Source organism: Astyanax mexicanus, chromosome 25 (assembly GCF_023375975.1).
Source record: "Astyanax mexicanus isolate ESR-SI-001 chromosome 25, AstMex3_surface, whole genome shotgun sequence".
NCBI lineage: Eukaryota > Metazoa > Chordata > Actinopteri > Characiformes > Acestrorhamphidae > Astyanax > Astyanax mexicanus.
Genome location: NC_064432.1, coordinates 7,020,371 through 7,038,955, shown reverse-complemented (window position 1 = coordinate 7,038,955; position 18,585 = coordinate 7,020,371). Strand labels below are relative to the sequence as shown.

Below are 18,585 nucleotides of genomic sequence, written 5' to 3'. Positions count from 1 at the left end.
TTATTAAAGAAGACCCTGCCTAAAATCTTCCCCCCCCCCTCTTTCTCTCCTCTCCCTTGCTGAGTCTTTCATATTCTCTCCAGCGCCTTTTTCCATTCCCAGCACTGGGCCTTTTCTTTCATTCAGACTAAATACTCCTGTTCTTTAAGTGTTCTCAAATCAATAGTCACACGCAAAATATCACATACATTTCTCTACTATTGATTCAGAACACTAATAGGACAACAATCAATGAGAAATGTTTAAAAAATGTGCACTGGCTTTCAAAGACTGATTTTTCTCTTTTCTTGAAAAAGTAGTAACCAAATATAATCTAAAGATGTGACAGTATAATTTTAGGTTAAAAAATTAACCTGCACAGTGTACAGTGTAGTTCAGTGTAGTATAGAGAGGAATTAAGGCTAAATTGAAAAGCATACACTATCATGGAAATACATTGCATTTTTCTCACTACCATGCAGAATATGTGCTAAAAGAAAATAAAAAATACTATTACATTACATTTCACTGCACTTCATCTTTGTATTGAAAAACCCTGGTTCATATAACCTCCCCTAATTTCAGTAGTAGGTTCTGATTGGACAGTGATTACATTTAATTTTGGCACAAATTCTATGTTGCTCCTAGATGAAATGCAATCCTGTTCTTCTTTCAAATAAAAAATGTATAGTTAAAATGTATATTGTTTATTAGTACAGCGATACAGAATTTAGAAAAACGGGCCAAAGAGTCTAAAAGCAGAGAGAGTGCGTATTTCTAGCGCAGAAAAACGAGGCAAAAGAATCTAAAAGCGAAGAGAGTGCACATTTCTAGCGCAGAAAAACGGGGCAAAAGAGTCTAAAAGCGAAGAGAGTGCACATTTCTAGCGCAGAAAAACGGGGCAAAAGAGTCTAAAAGCGAAGAGAGTGCGCATTTCTAGCGCAGAAAAACGGGCCAAAGAGTCTAAAAGCAGAGAGAGTGCGTATTTCTAGTGCAGAAAAACGAGGCAAAAGAATCTAAAAGCGGAGAGAGTGCGCATTTCTAGCGCAGAAAAACGGGGCAAAAGAGTCTAAAAGCGAAGAGAGTGCACATTTCTAGCACAGAAAAACGGGGTAAAGAGTCTAAAAGCGGAGAGGGTGCGCATTTCTAGCGCAGAAAAACGGGGCTAAAGAGTCTAAAAGTTGCCGTAATTAAGGAGTTTAATATTAAGAGACATCATGAAATGAAACATCAATTTGAAAAATCTTAGTTTACACAACACTGTCAAAGATAAAGATAGTAAGTCAAATAAAATGGTGTGTAAATGAAAGTAATCAGGAAAATGTATTATTTAAAGTGGTATATTTCATTATTTGTTTTATTACAGATTCTGTGGCCCGTGACTTCAAATATATTTCACCTTCTGGCTCCCAACAAAAAAAGTTTGGACGCCCCTGCATTAAATGAATGATTTTTGATTGAATAATGAGTTTAATTGCTAATCGATGTCGCTCTAAAAGGTGCGCACATCAAAAGCACAACATTGGTCGGATCATCACACTGTTTCCAGTAAGCAAACAAGCAAAGCTTCATTCAACCCCTCTTTTATCTCCCTCCCTCCCTTCCTCTCTCTTTCTCTCTCTCCATTAATGAGAAGAGGATGTGGTTTTTCTGAGCTAATAATGAAAAAAAAACATCAGCATCAGAGATCCCTCGTTTGCTGAGTCAAATTTCCCCTAAGAACATTAGTGCACACACACACACACACACACACACAGACACACACACACGCACACACACCTGCACAGTCTTCTGCACTCTGTAAATACTTTATTTGGTTTCACATTAAAGATGAATTAAGCGAAGGGAACCTAATGTACACACATAAACACATTCAACACACTCAGGGCTCTGAAAGATGGTGGAGGGTAGAGTTTATAAGCTGAACCGCTACTGACAGATTAAAGCCAGCTTTCTCTTAGAGTTTTAATGCATTATTAATGATTTATATTTAGATCTAAACTAGAGATGCGTGAATATCATTACTGGTATCGGGTATTTGCTCAACACCATGCCCATTTACTCAGAAATCGTAAATCTTAATCGCCAACGACGCCCCGAAACTAACGTCTAATACCGTGTGCCCGGTGATCTTGTGCTCTCCAATTTACTTCTACTTAATTTTTCCATGAAAGTCTGATCTGATTGGCTGATGCGTTTCTGGGAGACACATAATCATTCTGGGGGAGTAAACATACGTCCATAGAATTTCTTAAAATATGTAATGTGAATAACATACAGCTCTGGAAAAAAAATAAAAGAGCACTTAAAAAATTATAAGTTTCTTTGATTTTACCAAATTAAAAACCTCTGGAATATAATCAAGAGGAAGATGGATGATCACAAGCCATCAAACCACCAAGCTGAACTGCTTGAATTTTTGCACCAGGAGTGTAAAGAGCATAAAGTTATCCAAAAGCAGTGTGTAAGACTGGTGGAGGAGGACATGATGCCAAGATGCATAAAAACTGTGATTAAAAACCAGGGTTATTATTTCACCAAACTTTATGAATATGAACTTGCTTTCTTTGCATTATTTGAGGTCTAAAAGCTAATTTCTCTTTTTCTGCAAATAAATGCCCTAAGTTACAATATTTTTATTTAGAATTTGGGAGAAATGTTGTCTGTAGTTTTTTACATAATAAAACAACAATGTTCATTTTATTCAAACATAAATATCTATAAATAGCAAAACCTGAAAAAATGGTTCAGAAACTGATGTGGTCTCTTAATTTTATCTAGAGCTGTATAATGTTAAATAATGTGAATCTAATGTGAGTCACAATAGATTTGCATTGTTGCATTGCACTACTTTATACTAAAACTACACCTACATTACATGATGCTCCTAATTGCTTCATTCTAGGTAAGTATCAGTACTGAGTGGTTCAGCGGTCTAAACACTGCCACTATAAGCAGGAGATCACGGTTTGAATCCCGGCCATGCAGCTTGCCATCAGTTGCCGGAGCCCTGAGAGAGCACAATTAGCCTTGCTCTCTCTGGGTTCCTTTAAATCTGTATTCCAGTGTTAATCTCCTGTGAATAAAGCATTGCATTAATTTACGCAGCCAATCATCACAACCGTGATCATTAGGATGTGATGACACTGATCCTGGATCTGCAGTCTAAGACGTTAGCCTTGAGCATTGTCTCAAACTGAACCACGCTGAATTATTAACGAGAGAAATTAAAGCGCACGACACTCAGCTTGATGTTTTCTTTAATCTTTCTGCTCTGAACAGAGATTCTCTCAGCAGGGCGGTGTGTGTGTGTGTGTGTATATGTGTGTGTTTTTGTCTGATGAGCATAATTAACCTTTCTTTGACCTGCAGGGCAACTCTCTGCTGTTCCTGCCCAACGTGCTGAAGGTTTACCTGGAGAACGGACAGACCAAAGCCTTCAAATTTGAACCCAAGACCACCGTTAAGGTAGACCTGCAATCAAAACGATGCAAAAACCAGTTTTGTAATTGTCCTCATACAGTTTTTACAATCATTGAAAAGTTGTGAAACTCACATAATATTATATTTAAGCAATAGAACGCGAGAGGGAGTGTGTTATCGCGAATAACATCTGTTATAACACTGTTATAACACTGTAATTCGCAGTGTTGGGCACGTTACTTTGAAAAAGTAATTAGTTATAGTTACTAGTTACTCCTCCAAAAAAGTAACTGAGTTACTGACTGTAAAAGTAACTAGTTACCAGTAAAAGTAACTCTTGTGTTACTAATGCGTTTCGTTTTTTTTTTATTCAAATGATGCAACAGGTGTAGTCAATCATAAGTTTAAGATTTTTGATCAACCTCATTGTGATCTATAGTAATATAAATCCATTTTCAGCTTCTCCCCCGCGGTTGAAAGGCAGCTGTTCTGTGTGTGCGAGTGGCTCGTATGTCTCTCACACAGCTGAACTGTTTTGTCGGAGGGCGGGGCTGCGCTCATGCAGCGGCTATCTCTGTATTTAAATTAATAGGATGCGCGCCGCACCGGGCGCTAAAATTTTAAGTCGCCGGCCACAAAATATCTCTCTGCGGGCTGCGAGTTTGAGATCCCTGATTTAAAGTGCTCACTACAGAAAACTGACTTCCTCTGAGGATGAGCCTGTAGACCCCTAGAGGGTGCTTTGCGGCACCCTGGTTTATCTCATCCTCCTCTCCCTTGTGACTCACACACACACACTTGCGCCTTCGTCTGTATGCGCGAAGTTTAAAACAAAAAGTTCATGGAGCGGCTAAAGTAACGTGCTGTAACGGGGTGTCGGAAATGGTAACGCCATTATAGTTACAGTCAGAGAAATTAGTTAGATTAGAATAGGTTTTTTTTACAAAATGAATAAAGAAAATAAATAAATCACCTTAATAAATCCAGAATGAATATGCTTTAATATGGACTGTGCCTTCCGCCAAAAAGTAGTTCCACAACAACTGTAACAGAACTGTTACTACAAAACAGTGCATAGTTTATACAGACCAACTCCACGAACGCTGAAAATCAGAAGCGTTAATAAGCGAAGGCGGTAAACGTTAGGATCGTAAAATAACGCTATAGCTCTTCTCCCCTGCGCTTTCCCCAAACGATACCCATAAAAAAAAGAAGTGAGTTTTAAAGTGCGGCATGCTGGTTTAGAACACAGAACCTTCTTCCTGTATTTACTTTCTCGCTCCTGTGTGAAAACAAACCAAACCAAGGGGGAAAATGCTCCAAATGAACAAATTCATCAACTGATTCAGACCACAGGAACAAACTACAGGTGTCTCTTTGACATTTTATATAAGATCGTAAAGGGCATTTCTTCGCATACGATCATCTACTTTTTTTTGTTGTTGTTGTTTTCTGTGGTTCTTAAGGTTCTTCTTTGGTGTTGCTGAGAGTTTTAAACCTGTAAAAAAATGAAAGGGCAAAATTAATGATGCAGTATTTTGGTTAAACCTCTGAAATAAAGCTTTAATCTTGAATTCCTTGGCCAAATGACCAAAAATGTGTCACTGTCAAAACACGTCCTGACCTGCCTGTAGCGTTTGAGATAATATCGCGCTGACGTTACGTAAGATGATTGAATGCACACTTAAACTAGGCCAGTGTCTCGCTAATAGAGCAAAAGGGCATTATTTGGAGCGTTTAGCTGCACCGGGCGAGGCGGTGTAATACGTTTAATGGCACTGGATCTGCCGGATATTCCATTGTTTGTTTAGCGAAAGTGTAATTACAGTATCAGGACCCAGAAGCCCGCTCTCGTTACTGATGAGATGCTGAATTAAATCACAGCCGAGGGAGTTGTGCTGGCCTGGCCTGGCCTGGCCCGGATTTTTCAGCCGGGTTCATGTTTCACTGTGTTGTCTGAGATTTGTTTGTGTTTGTTTCTCCTTCACCAGGACATTGTGATGACTCTGAAGGAGAAACTGTCCATATCCCGCATCGAGCACTTCTCTCTGGTGCTGGAACAGCAGTACAGCATCACTAAACTCTTCCTGCTGCACGAGGAGGAGCTGATTCAAGAGGTACGAACACCCTGTGGGAGCAGGTTATTATAAGGCACATCTAACTCATCAATTACCCAACCCACTCATTAGGACTCCCTCTATCACTCGTGATGCCCCAACACACCAGGAGGGTGAAGACTAACACATGCTTCCTCTGATACATGTAAAGTCAGCCACCGCTTCCGATTAGCATCACAACGCGCTCAGAGGAAAGTGCAGCGACTCGGTTCTGATACATCAGCTCACAGACGCCCTGTGCTTTGGACATCACCCTAGGAGTGATGTGGAAAGAGAGCACCATCTACCCACCCGGAGGGAGCAGGGCCAATTGCTAATAGTGGCAGCGCTTTAGAATCTAACTCATAATTAAGGTATGCACATTTGCTTGTCGGGCAGTGGTGGCTCAGCTGTTAGAGCACCCCGACTTTTGACCTTGATGTGGCGCCATACTAGACCCCGGTCAAAACCACAGTGTTGCAAAAACTCAATATAAATTGAAACCCATTTTAAAAAGACTCACAATAGCTGGGAATCCAAAAGGGCTTTCCTAATAACACTGTGATATATGAGATAACATTGTTCCCTAAATGTAAATTCTGTGTGTGTGTGTGCTGTAGGTGGTCCAGAAGAAGGAGTCTCATGACTACCGGTGTTTGTTCCGTGTCTGCTTCATGCCGAAAGAGCCAGATGACATGCTGGAGGAAGATCCTGTAGCCTTTGAGTACCTCTACCTGCAGGTATGTGTGTGTTTTTTTTTTACTTTGTCAAAAACTGTGTTTGGCCCCCCCATAAATGAACTGTGGTTAATCACATTTTTTGGAAAGCTATGCTCACTTTCACTACTAACCACAACCAGGCCTGATTACTGACAGACCCGTAGAATCAAGAAATAACTTCTGTCTGACAACATGAAGCAGATAAAAGATCTCAAAAAGCAACACATTATGCCCCGATCTGAAGAAATTTAAAAAGTGATCAATCATCTATCAGTCTGGAAAAGGTTACAGAGTCATTTCTAAAGCTTTGGGAATCCAAAGAACCACAGTGAGAGCTATTATTCACTAATAGAGAAAACACAATTGGAACACTGGTGAACCTTCCCAGGAGTGACCACCCGACGAAAATTACTTCAAAAGGGCATGAACAACTCATCCAGAAGGTCACTAAAGAACCCAGAACTATTTTCTGGAGCCCCGGCTCAGGTCAGGTTTGGGCAGAGAATCTAAGCTCTAATCCTCTGTGTGTGTGTGTGTGTGTTTGTGTGTGTGTGTGTGTGTGTGTGTGTGTGTGTGTGTGTTAGAGTGTGAGTGATGTGCTGCAGGAGAGGTTTGCTGTGGAGATGAAGTGTAACACAGCTCTCAGATTGGCGGCGCTGCACATCCAGGAGAGACTCGCCAGCACTGGCCAGTCCCCCAAAACACCCCTAAAGACTGTCACGTAAGAACAAATCAATTCATTTATAGAAGAGGCCAACTAATATTTAAAATGCAATAAAAGAATAAAATAATATCCATCAAACACAAAAACCTAATTTTCCAAAACTTTTAATGTATCTTTATATAAATAAATGTTTTATGTTATTTAAGTTGTTGTCCAACATTTTTCAACAGTAAATACACACTCAGTTTTATAACTCTATTCATTATTCTTAAGAAGAATGCAAGCAATGAGTTATAGCAATTTAGTGTGTGTGTGTGTGTGTGTGTGTGTATAGGAAAGACTGGGGTATTGATAGCTTTGTCTCCAGCACTCTACTGAGAAACATGCGGGAGAAGGATCTGAAGAAAGCCATCAGTTACCACATGAAGAAGATCCTTCTGCAGGAACCCAAACAGAAGGTGTGTGTGTGTGTGTGTTTGTTTGTTTGTTTGTTTGTTTGTGTTTTGTTGCACGAACTGAGTCTACTTTGTAAATAACAGTAACGTAACCATAATTTAAATGTTATTTTATAAAATTACATTCAGCCTTGCTTTTCTCATCACAAATTTACCTCAGCAAGGCTTTTCAAATCATGCATTTACCTCATCAGTGCTGTTATGATCATGAACTTTTCTTATCAGTGCTATTCAAATCATGAATTTACCTCAGCAGTGCTGTTAAAATATTTTGTTTATCTCAGCAGTGCTGTTCTAATCATTGATTTACCTCAGGAGTGTTATTTTAACTATGAATTTTTTATCAGTAGGGCTATTCTAATCATACATTTACCTTATCAGTGCTGTTCTAATCAAACATTCTGACGATGAATTTACTTCATCAGTGGAACTCTAACAATTAATTTATTCCAGCAGTGGAATTTTATTCGTGAATTTACTTCAGCAGTGCTATTCCAATCATATATTTACCTTAGCAATGCTATTCTAACCATGTATTTACCTCAGAAGTGTTATTGTAATCATTAATTTTACCTTAGCAGTGCTATTCTAATCATTAATTTACCTCAGCAGTGTAATTCTAATGATAAATGTACTTCAGCAGTGCTATTCTAACCATGAATTTACTTCAGTAGTGACGTTGTAATGCTAAAAGTATCTTTGCAGCGTTAATCTGTTGCTGCTGCTTTAAAAATCTATAATTTCTCTACTGAAGTAAACTTAAAATAAAGAATCATTATTCAGTATGAATATGGATATGAGTATGAGTAAGGTGATGCTATATTTTTCCATGTTGGCCACGCTTGGTAAAACATGCATTTGTACATGTTCTCAGGTGGTTACAGTAAACCAGGCCAGGTTGAACTACCTGAATGAGATGGGTGAACTCAAGTCTTATGCGGGGAAGTCTTTCAGTGCCACCATGATGGTAAGAACTTTCACACACACCTTCAGAAAACCAGGGAAAGCATTTTGACATATTTATTTTTCAGACTCGCGCAACAGTCACCCCTATTTCCTGCAGTTATGTCTTTAAAACCATGTTTAACTCAATCCATACAGTTACAGAACTCATCTTTCTGCTTATTTCCAGCTGCAGGACAGGGAGTCCATGGTGAGTCTGTTGGTGGGGGCTCAGTACGGGGTGAGTCAGGTGATCAATCACAAGCTCAGCATCATGACCACGCTGACCGAGTTCAGCAGCATCACCAGGGTGGAGCTCACGCCGGAGTCGGAGCGCGTCAGCCTCGTCAAAATCTACCTGCAGGACATAAAGGTACCTCCATATACTGTATATAAACCCAAGCACTCCAGTCAAAAGTGTATATCCCCAATTAATAGTCATGCTTTAACACCAGGAGGGTGAAGACTAGCACATTTCTCCTCCGATACATGTGAAGTCAGCCACCGCCTCCTTTCGAACTGGTGCTGATGCAGCATTGCCGAGTAGTATCACAGTATGCTTGGAGGAAAGTGCAGCGACTCGGTTCTGATACATCATCTCACAGATGCAGCCTTGTGCTGATCAACATCACCCTTTGGAGTGATGAGGGGAAAGAGCGCCATCTACTCTACCCATCCAGAGAGAGCAAGACCAATAGTGCTCTCTCAGGGCTCTGGCAGCTGATGGCAAGCTGCATGACAGGGATTCAAATTCAGTTATTGTGGCAGGGCCTTAAAGCTGTTTTTTATTTTTATTTTATCTGGCGAGCTGTTAACTTGTGGTTTCTGAGGCTGGTAACTCTGATGAACTTATCCTGTGCAACAGAGGTAACTCTTAGTCTTCCTTTCCTGGGGCGTTCCTGATGAGTGCCAGTTTCATCATGACGTTTTTGATGGTCTTTGCGACTGCACTTGAGGATACTTTTAAAAGTTGTTAAAATGTTTCAGATTAACTAAAGTCTTTACTTGGTTGAGTAGTTTTTTAGTTAAGTTGTTGAATAGTATTTTACTTTATAGCACGAACCTTAAGTGTATTATTGCGATTATACCACAGTTCCATTATCACTGTTAATTAAAAGGTTTAAGTTAAAGAAGATGAGAAAATAGGATCTGTTTGGTTATAAAAAAAACTCCACAAGTTAAAAATACTTCCATTGTTGCGCTGTTTGGCTTGTAAGCGCTGCATCGTTGCTAGGTTACCTGTATGTGGAGTACATAGAGAGCTTCGGTTAAAGTGCATTACCGGCTAATAAGGCACTCATAGAACGCCTCTCAGCCAATCACATTGCAGGGTTGGAACTAACTGTGGTATAATAAGGGTAAGAACATTACTCAAATAGAGTTATTCACTGTATACCAACTCTACCTCTTCACTACTTTACAACTGATGCTCTCAAACATTAACATTAAGAGACAAGAAATTCCAGTAATTAACTCTTTATAAGTTCAGTACAGCTGTTAACTGAAAGCTGAACATTCCATGGACTCTCTGGAGCAGATAAACAGGAACCTATTGGAACCATGCCTAATGTTAGCCGTGCTAATGCTAGAGTTAGTGAGCTGTGTGATGTAATGTAGGTCTCATTGATGATGCAAAGCTCCAAAAGCAATTTGAGTATTAATACTGCCACCTTTTGGACACTGAGGTGCTTAACATCTAAAAAATAAAATAGTAAAACTGAGATAAACCATAATAATAACCACATAATTCTTTTACATCCCAAATTCAGCTAAATTTCTAAGTAAGATACAGGCGGATCCTATCCACCATACATTAAAGATCATTAAGTGTTTTTGTGTTTCCTCTTTACCCATAATACCAATACAGTGCACAGTCCTCCAAATAAAAATCCAATGACTGTGTGTTCAATATGTACTTTATCTGTTTAATATCTAGAACCTGTGTGGATATGTATTTTGATGCTTTGGATTACTTTAGCAATGTTATTTTAATTATGAATTTACCTCAGAAATGCTATTCTAATCATGAATTAACTCAGCTGTGCTATTTTAATCATGAGCTTACCTCAGCAGTGCTATTTAATCATAAATGTATTTAAGCAGTGTAATTTTAATCATACATCTACTTTATCATCAATGATTGACATCAATGATGTTCTAATCATACCTTTACCTCAGCAGTGCTGTTCTAATCATTAATTGACCTCAGTAGGGCTATTCAAATTATGAGTTTACTTCAGCAGTGCTGTTCAAATCGGAAATGTTTCTTTACAGCGTTAACCTGCCACTGTTACTTAAAAATAAATAAGTCATTATTTTGTATAAATTATTTGGCCTTTTTAATGGCAATTGTCAGTGTATCCTTAGTGTAGAGGGTTTTTTTTTTTTACCAATTTAATGTTCTTTACATTCACATTTTCTAATACAAACATGGTTCTTTCTATATGATCAAAAGCATAATTGCATGTTTACAAACCTATTGATTGTCTCTAATACTCACATTCATTTCTCTTCTTTCCTTTTCTCTTGCCCTCTTTCTGCAGCCTATAACTCTGCTGTTGGAGTCGGTGGCTGCTAAGGACTTTTCATGTCTTATAGCTGGTTACTGCAGACTGCTGGTAGATCCTCAGATCTGTGTGTTTCCGTGGACAGCCAAGTCAAAGAGCCATCGTATCTCAGCAGAGGAAGGTACGCAGCCGAGATCAAATTATTCTATATAGCCATTACTTGCTTTAGACTGGAACTTTTATCAAGTAGCACTCCTTAAACTGTCATCTTCCAAACAGTGTTACACCCAAAAGGAACCAACCCACAGGAATGAAACTTGCTGGGTAGGTTTGACATCATGATACATGTAAATGCTTAAAGTTTCACACTTGGCCATGCATGTGACCTAAGCCTTATGCTATTGGGTTGGCAGCATCTTTTTCATACATATAGAGCAACAGATTAAAAGATGCATTGACAATTTTTGGGAATATTAAAGGATTTTAAGTGCATCTGTGAAGCCTTAAAGTTCTTTCTGAATAGCTTTGCAACCTGACACTTCCTTCTGGGTGGTGTATTTTTTGGACGATGAATGTTTAAAAATTTCATATTTTACCTTCTAATAAAACTTTGGTGGTTAATAAATACCAAATTACATATATCCTGTGGTTTTGCTTATACTATACAGGTTACGTATCACGATGCGGCAGTGACTCTGAAGACTCGGACACGGACATGGATGCACTACTGGCTCACGTGGCCAGTGCTACCCAGAGTGATCAGCAAGTGTCATCTACCATCAATTCAAACAACAGGGCTCAAGATTCAGGGCAGGCGGAAGAAAAGGCTGAGACAAGAAAAGAAGAAGACAAGACGGCGAAACAGAGCGAGGTGGCCAACGGAGTGGTCAAGATAACTGAGAAGGTAAGACTAGAAGGACATTCTGGGCTCATGTTTGCAAATGAAGAGGATACGTTACAATCTGAGGAAGAAAAAGACATGGACAATGAAAAGGAGGACACAGAGCGAGAACTTAAGGTGGTACCAAAGATTCCATGTGTCATCATTGTGGAGGACCCACCCTCTGACGCGTCTGATTCATGCCAGACAGACTCACGTTTCCTAGCCAGCATGTCCAGTGACTCTATGGATGCCCTAGAAGAGGACGACCTTTTGACATATTGCTCCACCAGCTGCCCCAGCCACTTAGATATGGGAGACCACTACCTCCACTCTGATGTGCTCCTGTCATCGTCAAGTCCAAGGCAACTGCATTGCCAAGAAAGTGATTTCCACAATGACTTGTGTTCCGCTGATGCTGATGGAGATAGTGACCCATTTGTATGTTTTGCTGCTCTGTCCAACATCGCAGAGTGTCTCCCCAGTCCCCCTGAGGCCAGTGAAGATGAGGATTATGAAGACCAGGCAGGTGAGGTAGAGGGACAAGAAGAGGATGCATCCGAGGAAGGTTCTGAAAGGACGCAAGGCCTTCATGTTTTTACATTTGAGCAAGGAGACACACGATGCTATTACAAGATCTGCTCTAATCTTACACCTGATAGTGCCCGCAGCCCTCCCAGACCTCCGTCTCCTAACTCCCAGAAAGAGGAGGAGGGTAATGGAACAGAAGAACAGAGGCGGGAGCCTGACCCTATCCCCATCCTTCAGCCTCCCCCTGGGTTTGGAGACAGTAGCTCAGACGATGAGTTCTTTGACGCCCAGGAAAGATTCACATCTCCTGAGGAATCTTCTTCTACAGCCTTGAGTAGAGGTTTGAGCTTATTATTTATTATTACTGTTTTTGACAAAAAGCCTGTTGCACACTACAGGATTCCAAATGGAACCACTAGTGAATATTCTCATTACCAGCCAGTGTTTTACACTTCAGCTTGACTTTCATCAGTCTGTTGCTTGTTTTCCAATCTGACATATTTGTAGAATGTGTAAAACCAGTGCATTTTATGCAGCAAGCAAAAGAAACAATTTTATTCTACTAACTGGATACACCACTCAAAAGTATTTTTTTCAGCCCACACACTGAGGAGCTATTTGCACCGCAATGCAGCAGAGCCAAAGAACACAACTATCCACTTTTAACCACCACCAAATAAACAGCAGCATTAGTCAGACAGCTGAAGGGATCAAGTTTTTAGCGCTGGATATTCAGCACTTTTCAGTATTGTTTCAACACTGTGCTCCAACTAGGAAAGTGCTTCCAACTGTAAAGTTTGTCAGACGGGCAAAATTAAGGTTAAATTCATGCTAAAAATCATGGCGTGTGCACCAGGCCTAAGCAAATCACAGATCTGAAATGTTGACCTATAGGGTTATAATTAAAGTATTAATGGGAATTTTTAAAGTGAAAGAAGCACATGTTTATTTGATTTTCTTTCTTTTCCAGAAAATTCAACAGAATATGGCACCATGAAGCGTACACTTAGTCTAAGTGACATTGGAATTAGTGTTTGTGAACAAGGGATGACAGAGGAAGAATTGACAGGACAGAAAGAATATGAATTACGTATGGAGATGTCAAATGAACTTTCACGGTTCAACAAGAGATACAGAAAACGTCGTTCATTCATGGAAACAGATTACACATCTTTAGTATCTTTCCCTGAAGACAACTGTAATCAAATCGCAAATCACAGGTCAGGACCTGATAACAAGGGAGAAGGTCCAATCACTCGTTTTGACGTTGGGCTATCAAATCAAAGCCCTTGTCCCACAGTTTCATCCCTAAACAATGCCGAAGGAGAGCCAGCACAATTGGAGACCAAACCCATCACACCGTCCAGGCTGAGTAAGCCTGAAAGCCAGAATCTTATGGACGGCAACAAGGTCAACAAAGCCAGTCAACGGAAACAGCAGCTTATGTTAATGGAACCCGATTCCATGGAGTTTAAGTCTGTCACGGAAGTCATATCTGGTGTCTCACCTGCTATTGTAGCATTGCGGACCAGTGGAGAGCCTAAAGCCAACAACATCAACAGTTCTGATCTGGCTGAAGAAGGTGCAGTAGGAGATTTGCTTGAGGGGTTCCTTGCTGATCATTTGTTCTTTTCCACGTCTCGAAGTCAGGGTGATAGCAGTTTACATGTGAAAACCAACGACCAGGAGTCATTCAAAAAGGGTCTGTCCCAAGATACTTTGGATAAGCTAAAGGCTTGCTCTCTCCCACGACTGGGCCAAGCATCCCTGTCTGGCTCTTTGTACCTTCAAGTCCCAACCATATCCTGCACCCCAAGCCCAGATGTGCACAGGGAACAAGATCATCTGGGAATGCGTAATCAAAAAGGACAGTTGCAGCCAACGGAGAGAATCAGAAGCCACAGTATGTCTTCTGCATTTGGGAGAAGAGCTCCTCTTTGCCCAACAAGGCATCTCTTCCCTCAAAGAGAACCTCTGTTCCGAACAAAAGAACCAGAGTCTGATGACACAGACAGTTCCAGTGATCCGTCCCTCCAAGAAGTGTCCTCTAGTGTTCCATCTGCAGACCCCACCCAGGGATATTTATTTGCACCATGTTCACCCGGTATTCTTGGTCGTCTTTCTGCTTCAACACTGCGGGGAAAGATCCAGAACTTGCCTCTCTACCTCTCACGTTCCCATGAAGTGCTAGATGGAAATGAAAGTCTTAGTGGTATTGCTAAACCAGCAAGAAGGTTTTCTGAGACACGGCCAAGAAGGAAAGACGTGGATGTTTTGAAAGAGGAAACTGAGGAAGTTACCTCAACTGGTGCAGCTTCTGAGGTAACTGAGCTAAAAGTTGTAACCATTGTATCTGAAGAGGTTACAGAGGTGATTGAAGAGGTCAGAGAGGTAAGCCACAACAGTCCTCGTGTGCACGGACAGCAGAAGGCAGAAGCCAAACCACAAGAGCATCCACAAGCATCTAGTCCATCTCCTTGCCCACAGTCAGTGGCCCCTGCCAAGATCAGCACTTCATCTGTAGTGGTTACTACGCAGAATCTGAATGGACCATGGGGTGTGGTGACTTCCAGAGAGATAGGAGGATTACAAGGGGGAAGTGGCCCCCTTGTGGGCACACACTCCCATCTTTTGACCTCTGGCTGTGGGGTTTTTACAAACTGTGATTCCAAGCCAACAAACACACAGCCCAAAGCTCTGCCAAGCCCATGCCCACATGGGAAACCTGATCTTAGCTGCAGTTCAGCCCTAGCAATGGGGTGCGAGACAGTTATGGAGGGTGCTCAAACACCACTGGAGGTTTGCGGATGCCAAGCAGTGTACACCAACTGCTTCAGTGGCGTTCTGGATAGTGGCAGCTTTGACGATGAGCTGACTGTCTACGAGTTCTCCTGCAGAACACAGCAGGAAGAGAGTGGCCAAGCAGCATTGATGAAATCCATTCCACTACCTTCTTCCCTCTCTGGTTCGCCAGCTTCCTTTTCACCATCTTCACCCCTTCCTTCATTTCCTTGTGTGGTCTTACCACCATCCTCATCCACAGAACTTGGCCCTCTTCTTTCACCACTGCATAACCATGACTGTTTCCTCCCTGACGCGCATGAAGATGCAATTGCCGGCCTACTGTCCCGGCGCTACCCTTTACCACCCACAGGCTTCCTGGCTTTACAGAGGGACGTTGACACACTGTTAACAATCTTGGCAGGTGCAATGAAGGACCAAGATGGCGTCCTGGAGCATCCACGAGACACCTGTGCTGCCCACTTTTCTGAAAACAAGCGGAGGTTGCATACAGAGGCTCGGGGGCTTCTGGCCGGCTGTCAGCAAGTGGTAAGGGTCGAGCAGACCCCAGCAGAGACGCTGCAAGCTTTAGCTGAGAGTTTTCACTCACTGGTCCAGTTGACAAGCGTATGTCTGAGTTTCTCGAGCTGCCAGAGATGCCAGGAGCGTCACACTCAAGCTCTGTCAGGACTTGCAGATCTGGCACAGACCTACCAAGAATTTGCACGGGCAGCGGAGCAAGTGGGCACCACTACAGGAAAGAGGACTTGCCATGATCTCAGTATTAAGCTCCTGGCCCGCCAGTGCACAGCACTTACGACTTCGGTCTTCTGCCTCACACAGCTGTTCCGCACGCTCACTGCCCTTTGACCTCTGAACTGTGATGTTAGGAGTGTTTCTTTTGGACATCAGACCTTAGGGTGGCACGATCTCTTGAATATGAATGAAATCTTAGCAGATATTAATTAAAGTACATGATTGTGCAAGTACAGCAGGTAAAGCACACGTGCCGAACCAATCCTGATCTTGGAGATCCTGGTCTACCACCCTAAAGGCCTTCATTACCTGGTTCAGATGGGCAAGATTAGGCTTGAAGCCTCAGTGTTACAGATAGATCACCAAGCACTCCTGAGATAAAGAGGAATTCCACCAATTAATTCCATCAGTAAAGTAAACTAGAAACATTTGAGAGTATTGTAATGGAACAACTCAATTCTAGAGAAACTAGTGACATTTCGTCACTGTGGTAATGCCATCAAGCTTAATTGCCGACCCCTGCTCTAGATTATTTCCTCACACCAAACTCCCTACTCCGAATGACTCTGTTAACATTTCAGACACTCAATTTTGTGTTTTTTAGTGGAATTATTTGGTGAAATTCCTCTTTGGATATGGTTTAACTTTTTAAGACATAAAATAATGCCACTGCTCATTGACTGCTAATGGAGAGACACACAGGCACAGACATACACGTGCTAGACCACAGTTGCTTGTGTTGTGGTTTCTTTGTCAGCATTTCAATTTCCATTTGAATGTACACTGTATTGCCAAAATTATTCGCTCACACAATATACAACACATTAAATTCAGGTTTTCCAATCACTTCCATTGGCACAGGTTTATAATAAAACCAAGCACCTAGGTATGCTTCAGACTGCTTCTAAAAAAAACATTAGTAAAAGAATGGGTTTTCTCTGAGAAGATCAGTGAACTCCAGCGTGGTACCATGATAGGATGCAGCACCTGTGCAACAAGGGCAAGTCCAGTCATGAAATTTCACTGCCAACTACTAAAGATTCTACAGCCAACTGTCAGTGATAATATAACACAGTGGAAGCAACTGGGAATGAAATCAATGGCAATACAGTGTATATTATTTTCTTATTATGCACTTTAGTTTATGCACTCTTTGGGGTAGAGAAGAAACAATCTCAAGGTTTGATTTGTGTTTTTTTTTCATCAAACGCAGCACATGCACAGAAACAGAACCTCAGACTCTCAGTATTATTTATTTTTCAGCGTATTCTTTAAAATTCTCTCACAGTCCATTTTTCCTTCTTTTCCTGTTTGTTCACTACCTTCATTTATTTACACTCCCAACTGTATATTAATAATATATAAAGCAGAATTATCTAAGAACTCCGAGTGATGCAAGTTAAATAGATACTGATGATTATCTGTTACAGTGCTCAGTAAGTATACTGTGTATATACCGGACAGGCATACCAAAGGATATGAACTCTACAGTGACTGTGTTGTACTTTGTGAAGTAACATTTTTTGTAGACGGAGACTCATCGGCGTGAGTAGCCTTTTTTTAAAAGATGGGTTTCAGCTGCTTTTTCTATGACTTGAATTTTCCCAGAGGCTGCATTGTAGACCTGCTTTGTGTACGAATTGCCCTTTTTACCACAGAGATATCAGATCTGTTTGTGTGTTATTTATTTATTTATTTATTTATGTACTTGTTTGTTTGTTTGTTTGTTTGAGGTACTATAATGTATTTATTACTTTTATTTCACAAATGCGACTAAGCTCAAGCACAAGTACCAGTTCCTGCTATGACACAGTACTGCATTGTGACATCACATTTACTGTACAGGCATTGCAACATCATAAAAACACGCATTGTGACATTGTATCCAACGACAATTTGAGTTTTTTATTTATTTATTTGTTTGTTTGCTATATGGTCATATTTAACTGATTTTGATTTGACATACAAACCTACACTTTGAAAAAAAAAACACATTTAAGAACCCAGAACTGTTTTAATATATTGCCGCTGTCTCACAAAAACCTTGCTTTTTTAATTTACTTTTGCAATTTTCTTTCCTATTGTGTCATTCTTTTCTGATAAGTGGACAAAAAGAAATGGTCCAGCAGGAATTTCTCAAAAACAAAATGACAGAAATGGCGGATCTTCCACTAATCTAATGGTGGGGCTCTTGTGGGGGTTGATGGGTGAGGGTTGGTGCCAGAGAGGTTCTATACAGGTTTTCTTTTTTTTTGTAATTTTGACGTTACAATAAGAGAGAAATCCAAATGGATCATAAGCGCAGATGATTCCTGACACTAAACTTTTTCAACCGATTCACAGAAAACGGACGAGTGGATTTTGTTTGCTTTGCTTTACTATTGGGGCAGTTGAAACCCAAGTGGAAAAAAGCAAAAGCAAGCAAAAAGTGCATTTTGCATAATAAGTCCACTTTCAATTTACCATTTTTCCTTCTAATGTAAAGTAAAGGCTTTGGAGATACAAGGTTTTTGCCTGACAGTGACAATATGTTGTTGTTTTTTCATGGGTTCCTTCTCTGATTATCACTGCATTTTGAGATCACATCAATTTAAACATCAAAGAAACACATAAACTCTCCTATGCATCAATTTTTCTTTTGCTATGAAAGTTTAGTTTAACGAGGGATTCCACCGTTCTTTAAGTTTTGGTGAAAGTTTTGCCATTGTACACTACAAAAGACATGCCAAAATAATGGGACATTTTTTGTTTATGATGGCTTACTTGTGAGGTATCTCATATTGCTTAAATACCCTGGGAACCTACAGGTGAGATTTCTTTCTGATTGGGCTAATTTGTAAACATATATTTTT

The 18,585-nt window shown here is 40.6% G+C and overlaps 1 protein-coding gene across 1 annotated transcript in view; it reads left to right on the top strand.

Annotated features, from left to right (window-relative positions):
• Positions 1 to 17,982, top strand: part of LOC103029043 (FERM and PDZ domain-containing protein 1) — a 48,892-nt gene extending 30,910 nt beyond the window's left edge. Inside the window, exons 8-17 of the mRNA XM_022681733.2 lie at positions 3,352 to 3,447; positions 5,394 to 5,519; positions 6,119 to 6,238; positions 6,802 to 6,938; positions 7,216 to 7,339; positions 8,211 to 8,303; positions 8,469 to 8,651; positions 10,822 to 10,966; positions 11,454 to 12,536; positions 13,167 to 17,982. Coding sequence (XP_022537454.2) covers positions 3,352 to 3,447; positions 5,394 to 5,519; positions 6,119 to 6,238; positions 6,802 to 6,938; positions 7,216 to 7,339; positions 8,211 to 8,303; positions 8,469 to 8,651; positions 10,822 to 10,966; positions 11,454 to 12,536; positions 13,167 to 15,847 — 4,788 coding nt within the window. The 3' untranslated portion in view covers positions 15,848 to 17,982. The remainder of the gene's footprint in view (positions 1 to 3,351; positions 3,448 to 5,393; positions 5,520 to 6,118; positions 6,239 to 6,801; positions 6,939 to 7,215; positions 7,340 to 8,210; positions 8,304 to 8,468; positions 8,652 to 10,821; positions 10,967 to 11,453; positions 12,537 to 13,166) is intronic.
• The last annotated feature ends 603 nt before the right edge of the window (positions 17,983 to 18,585 follow it).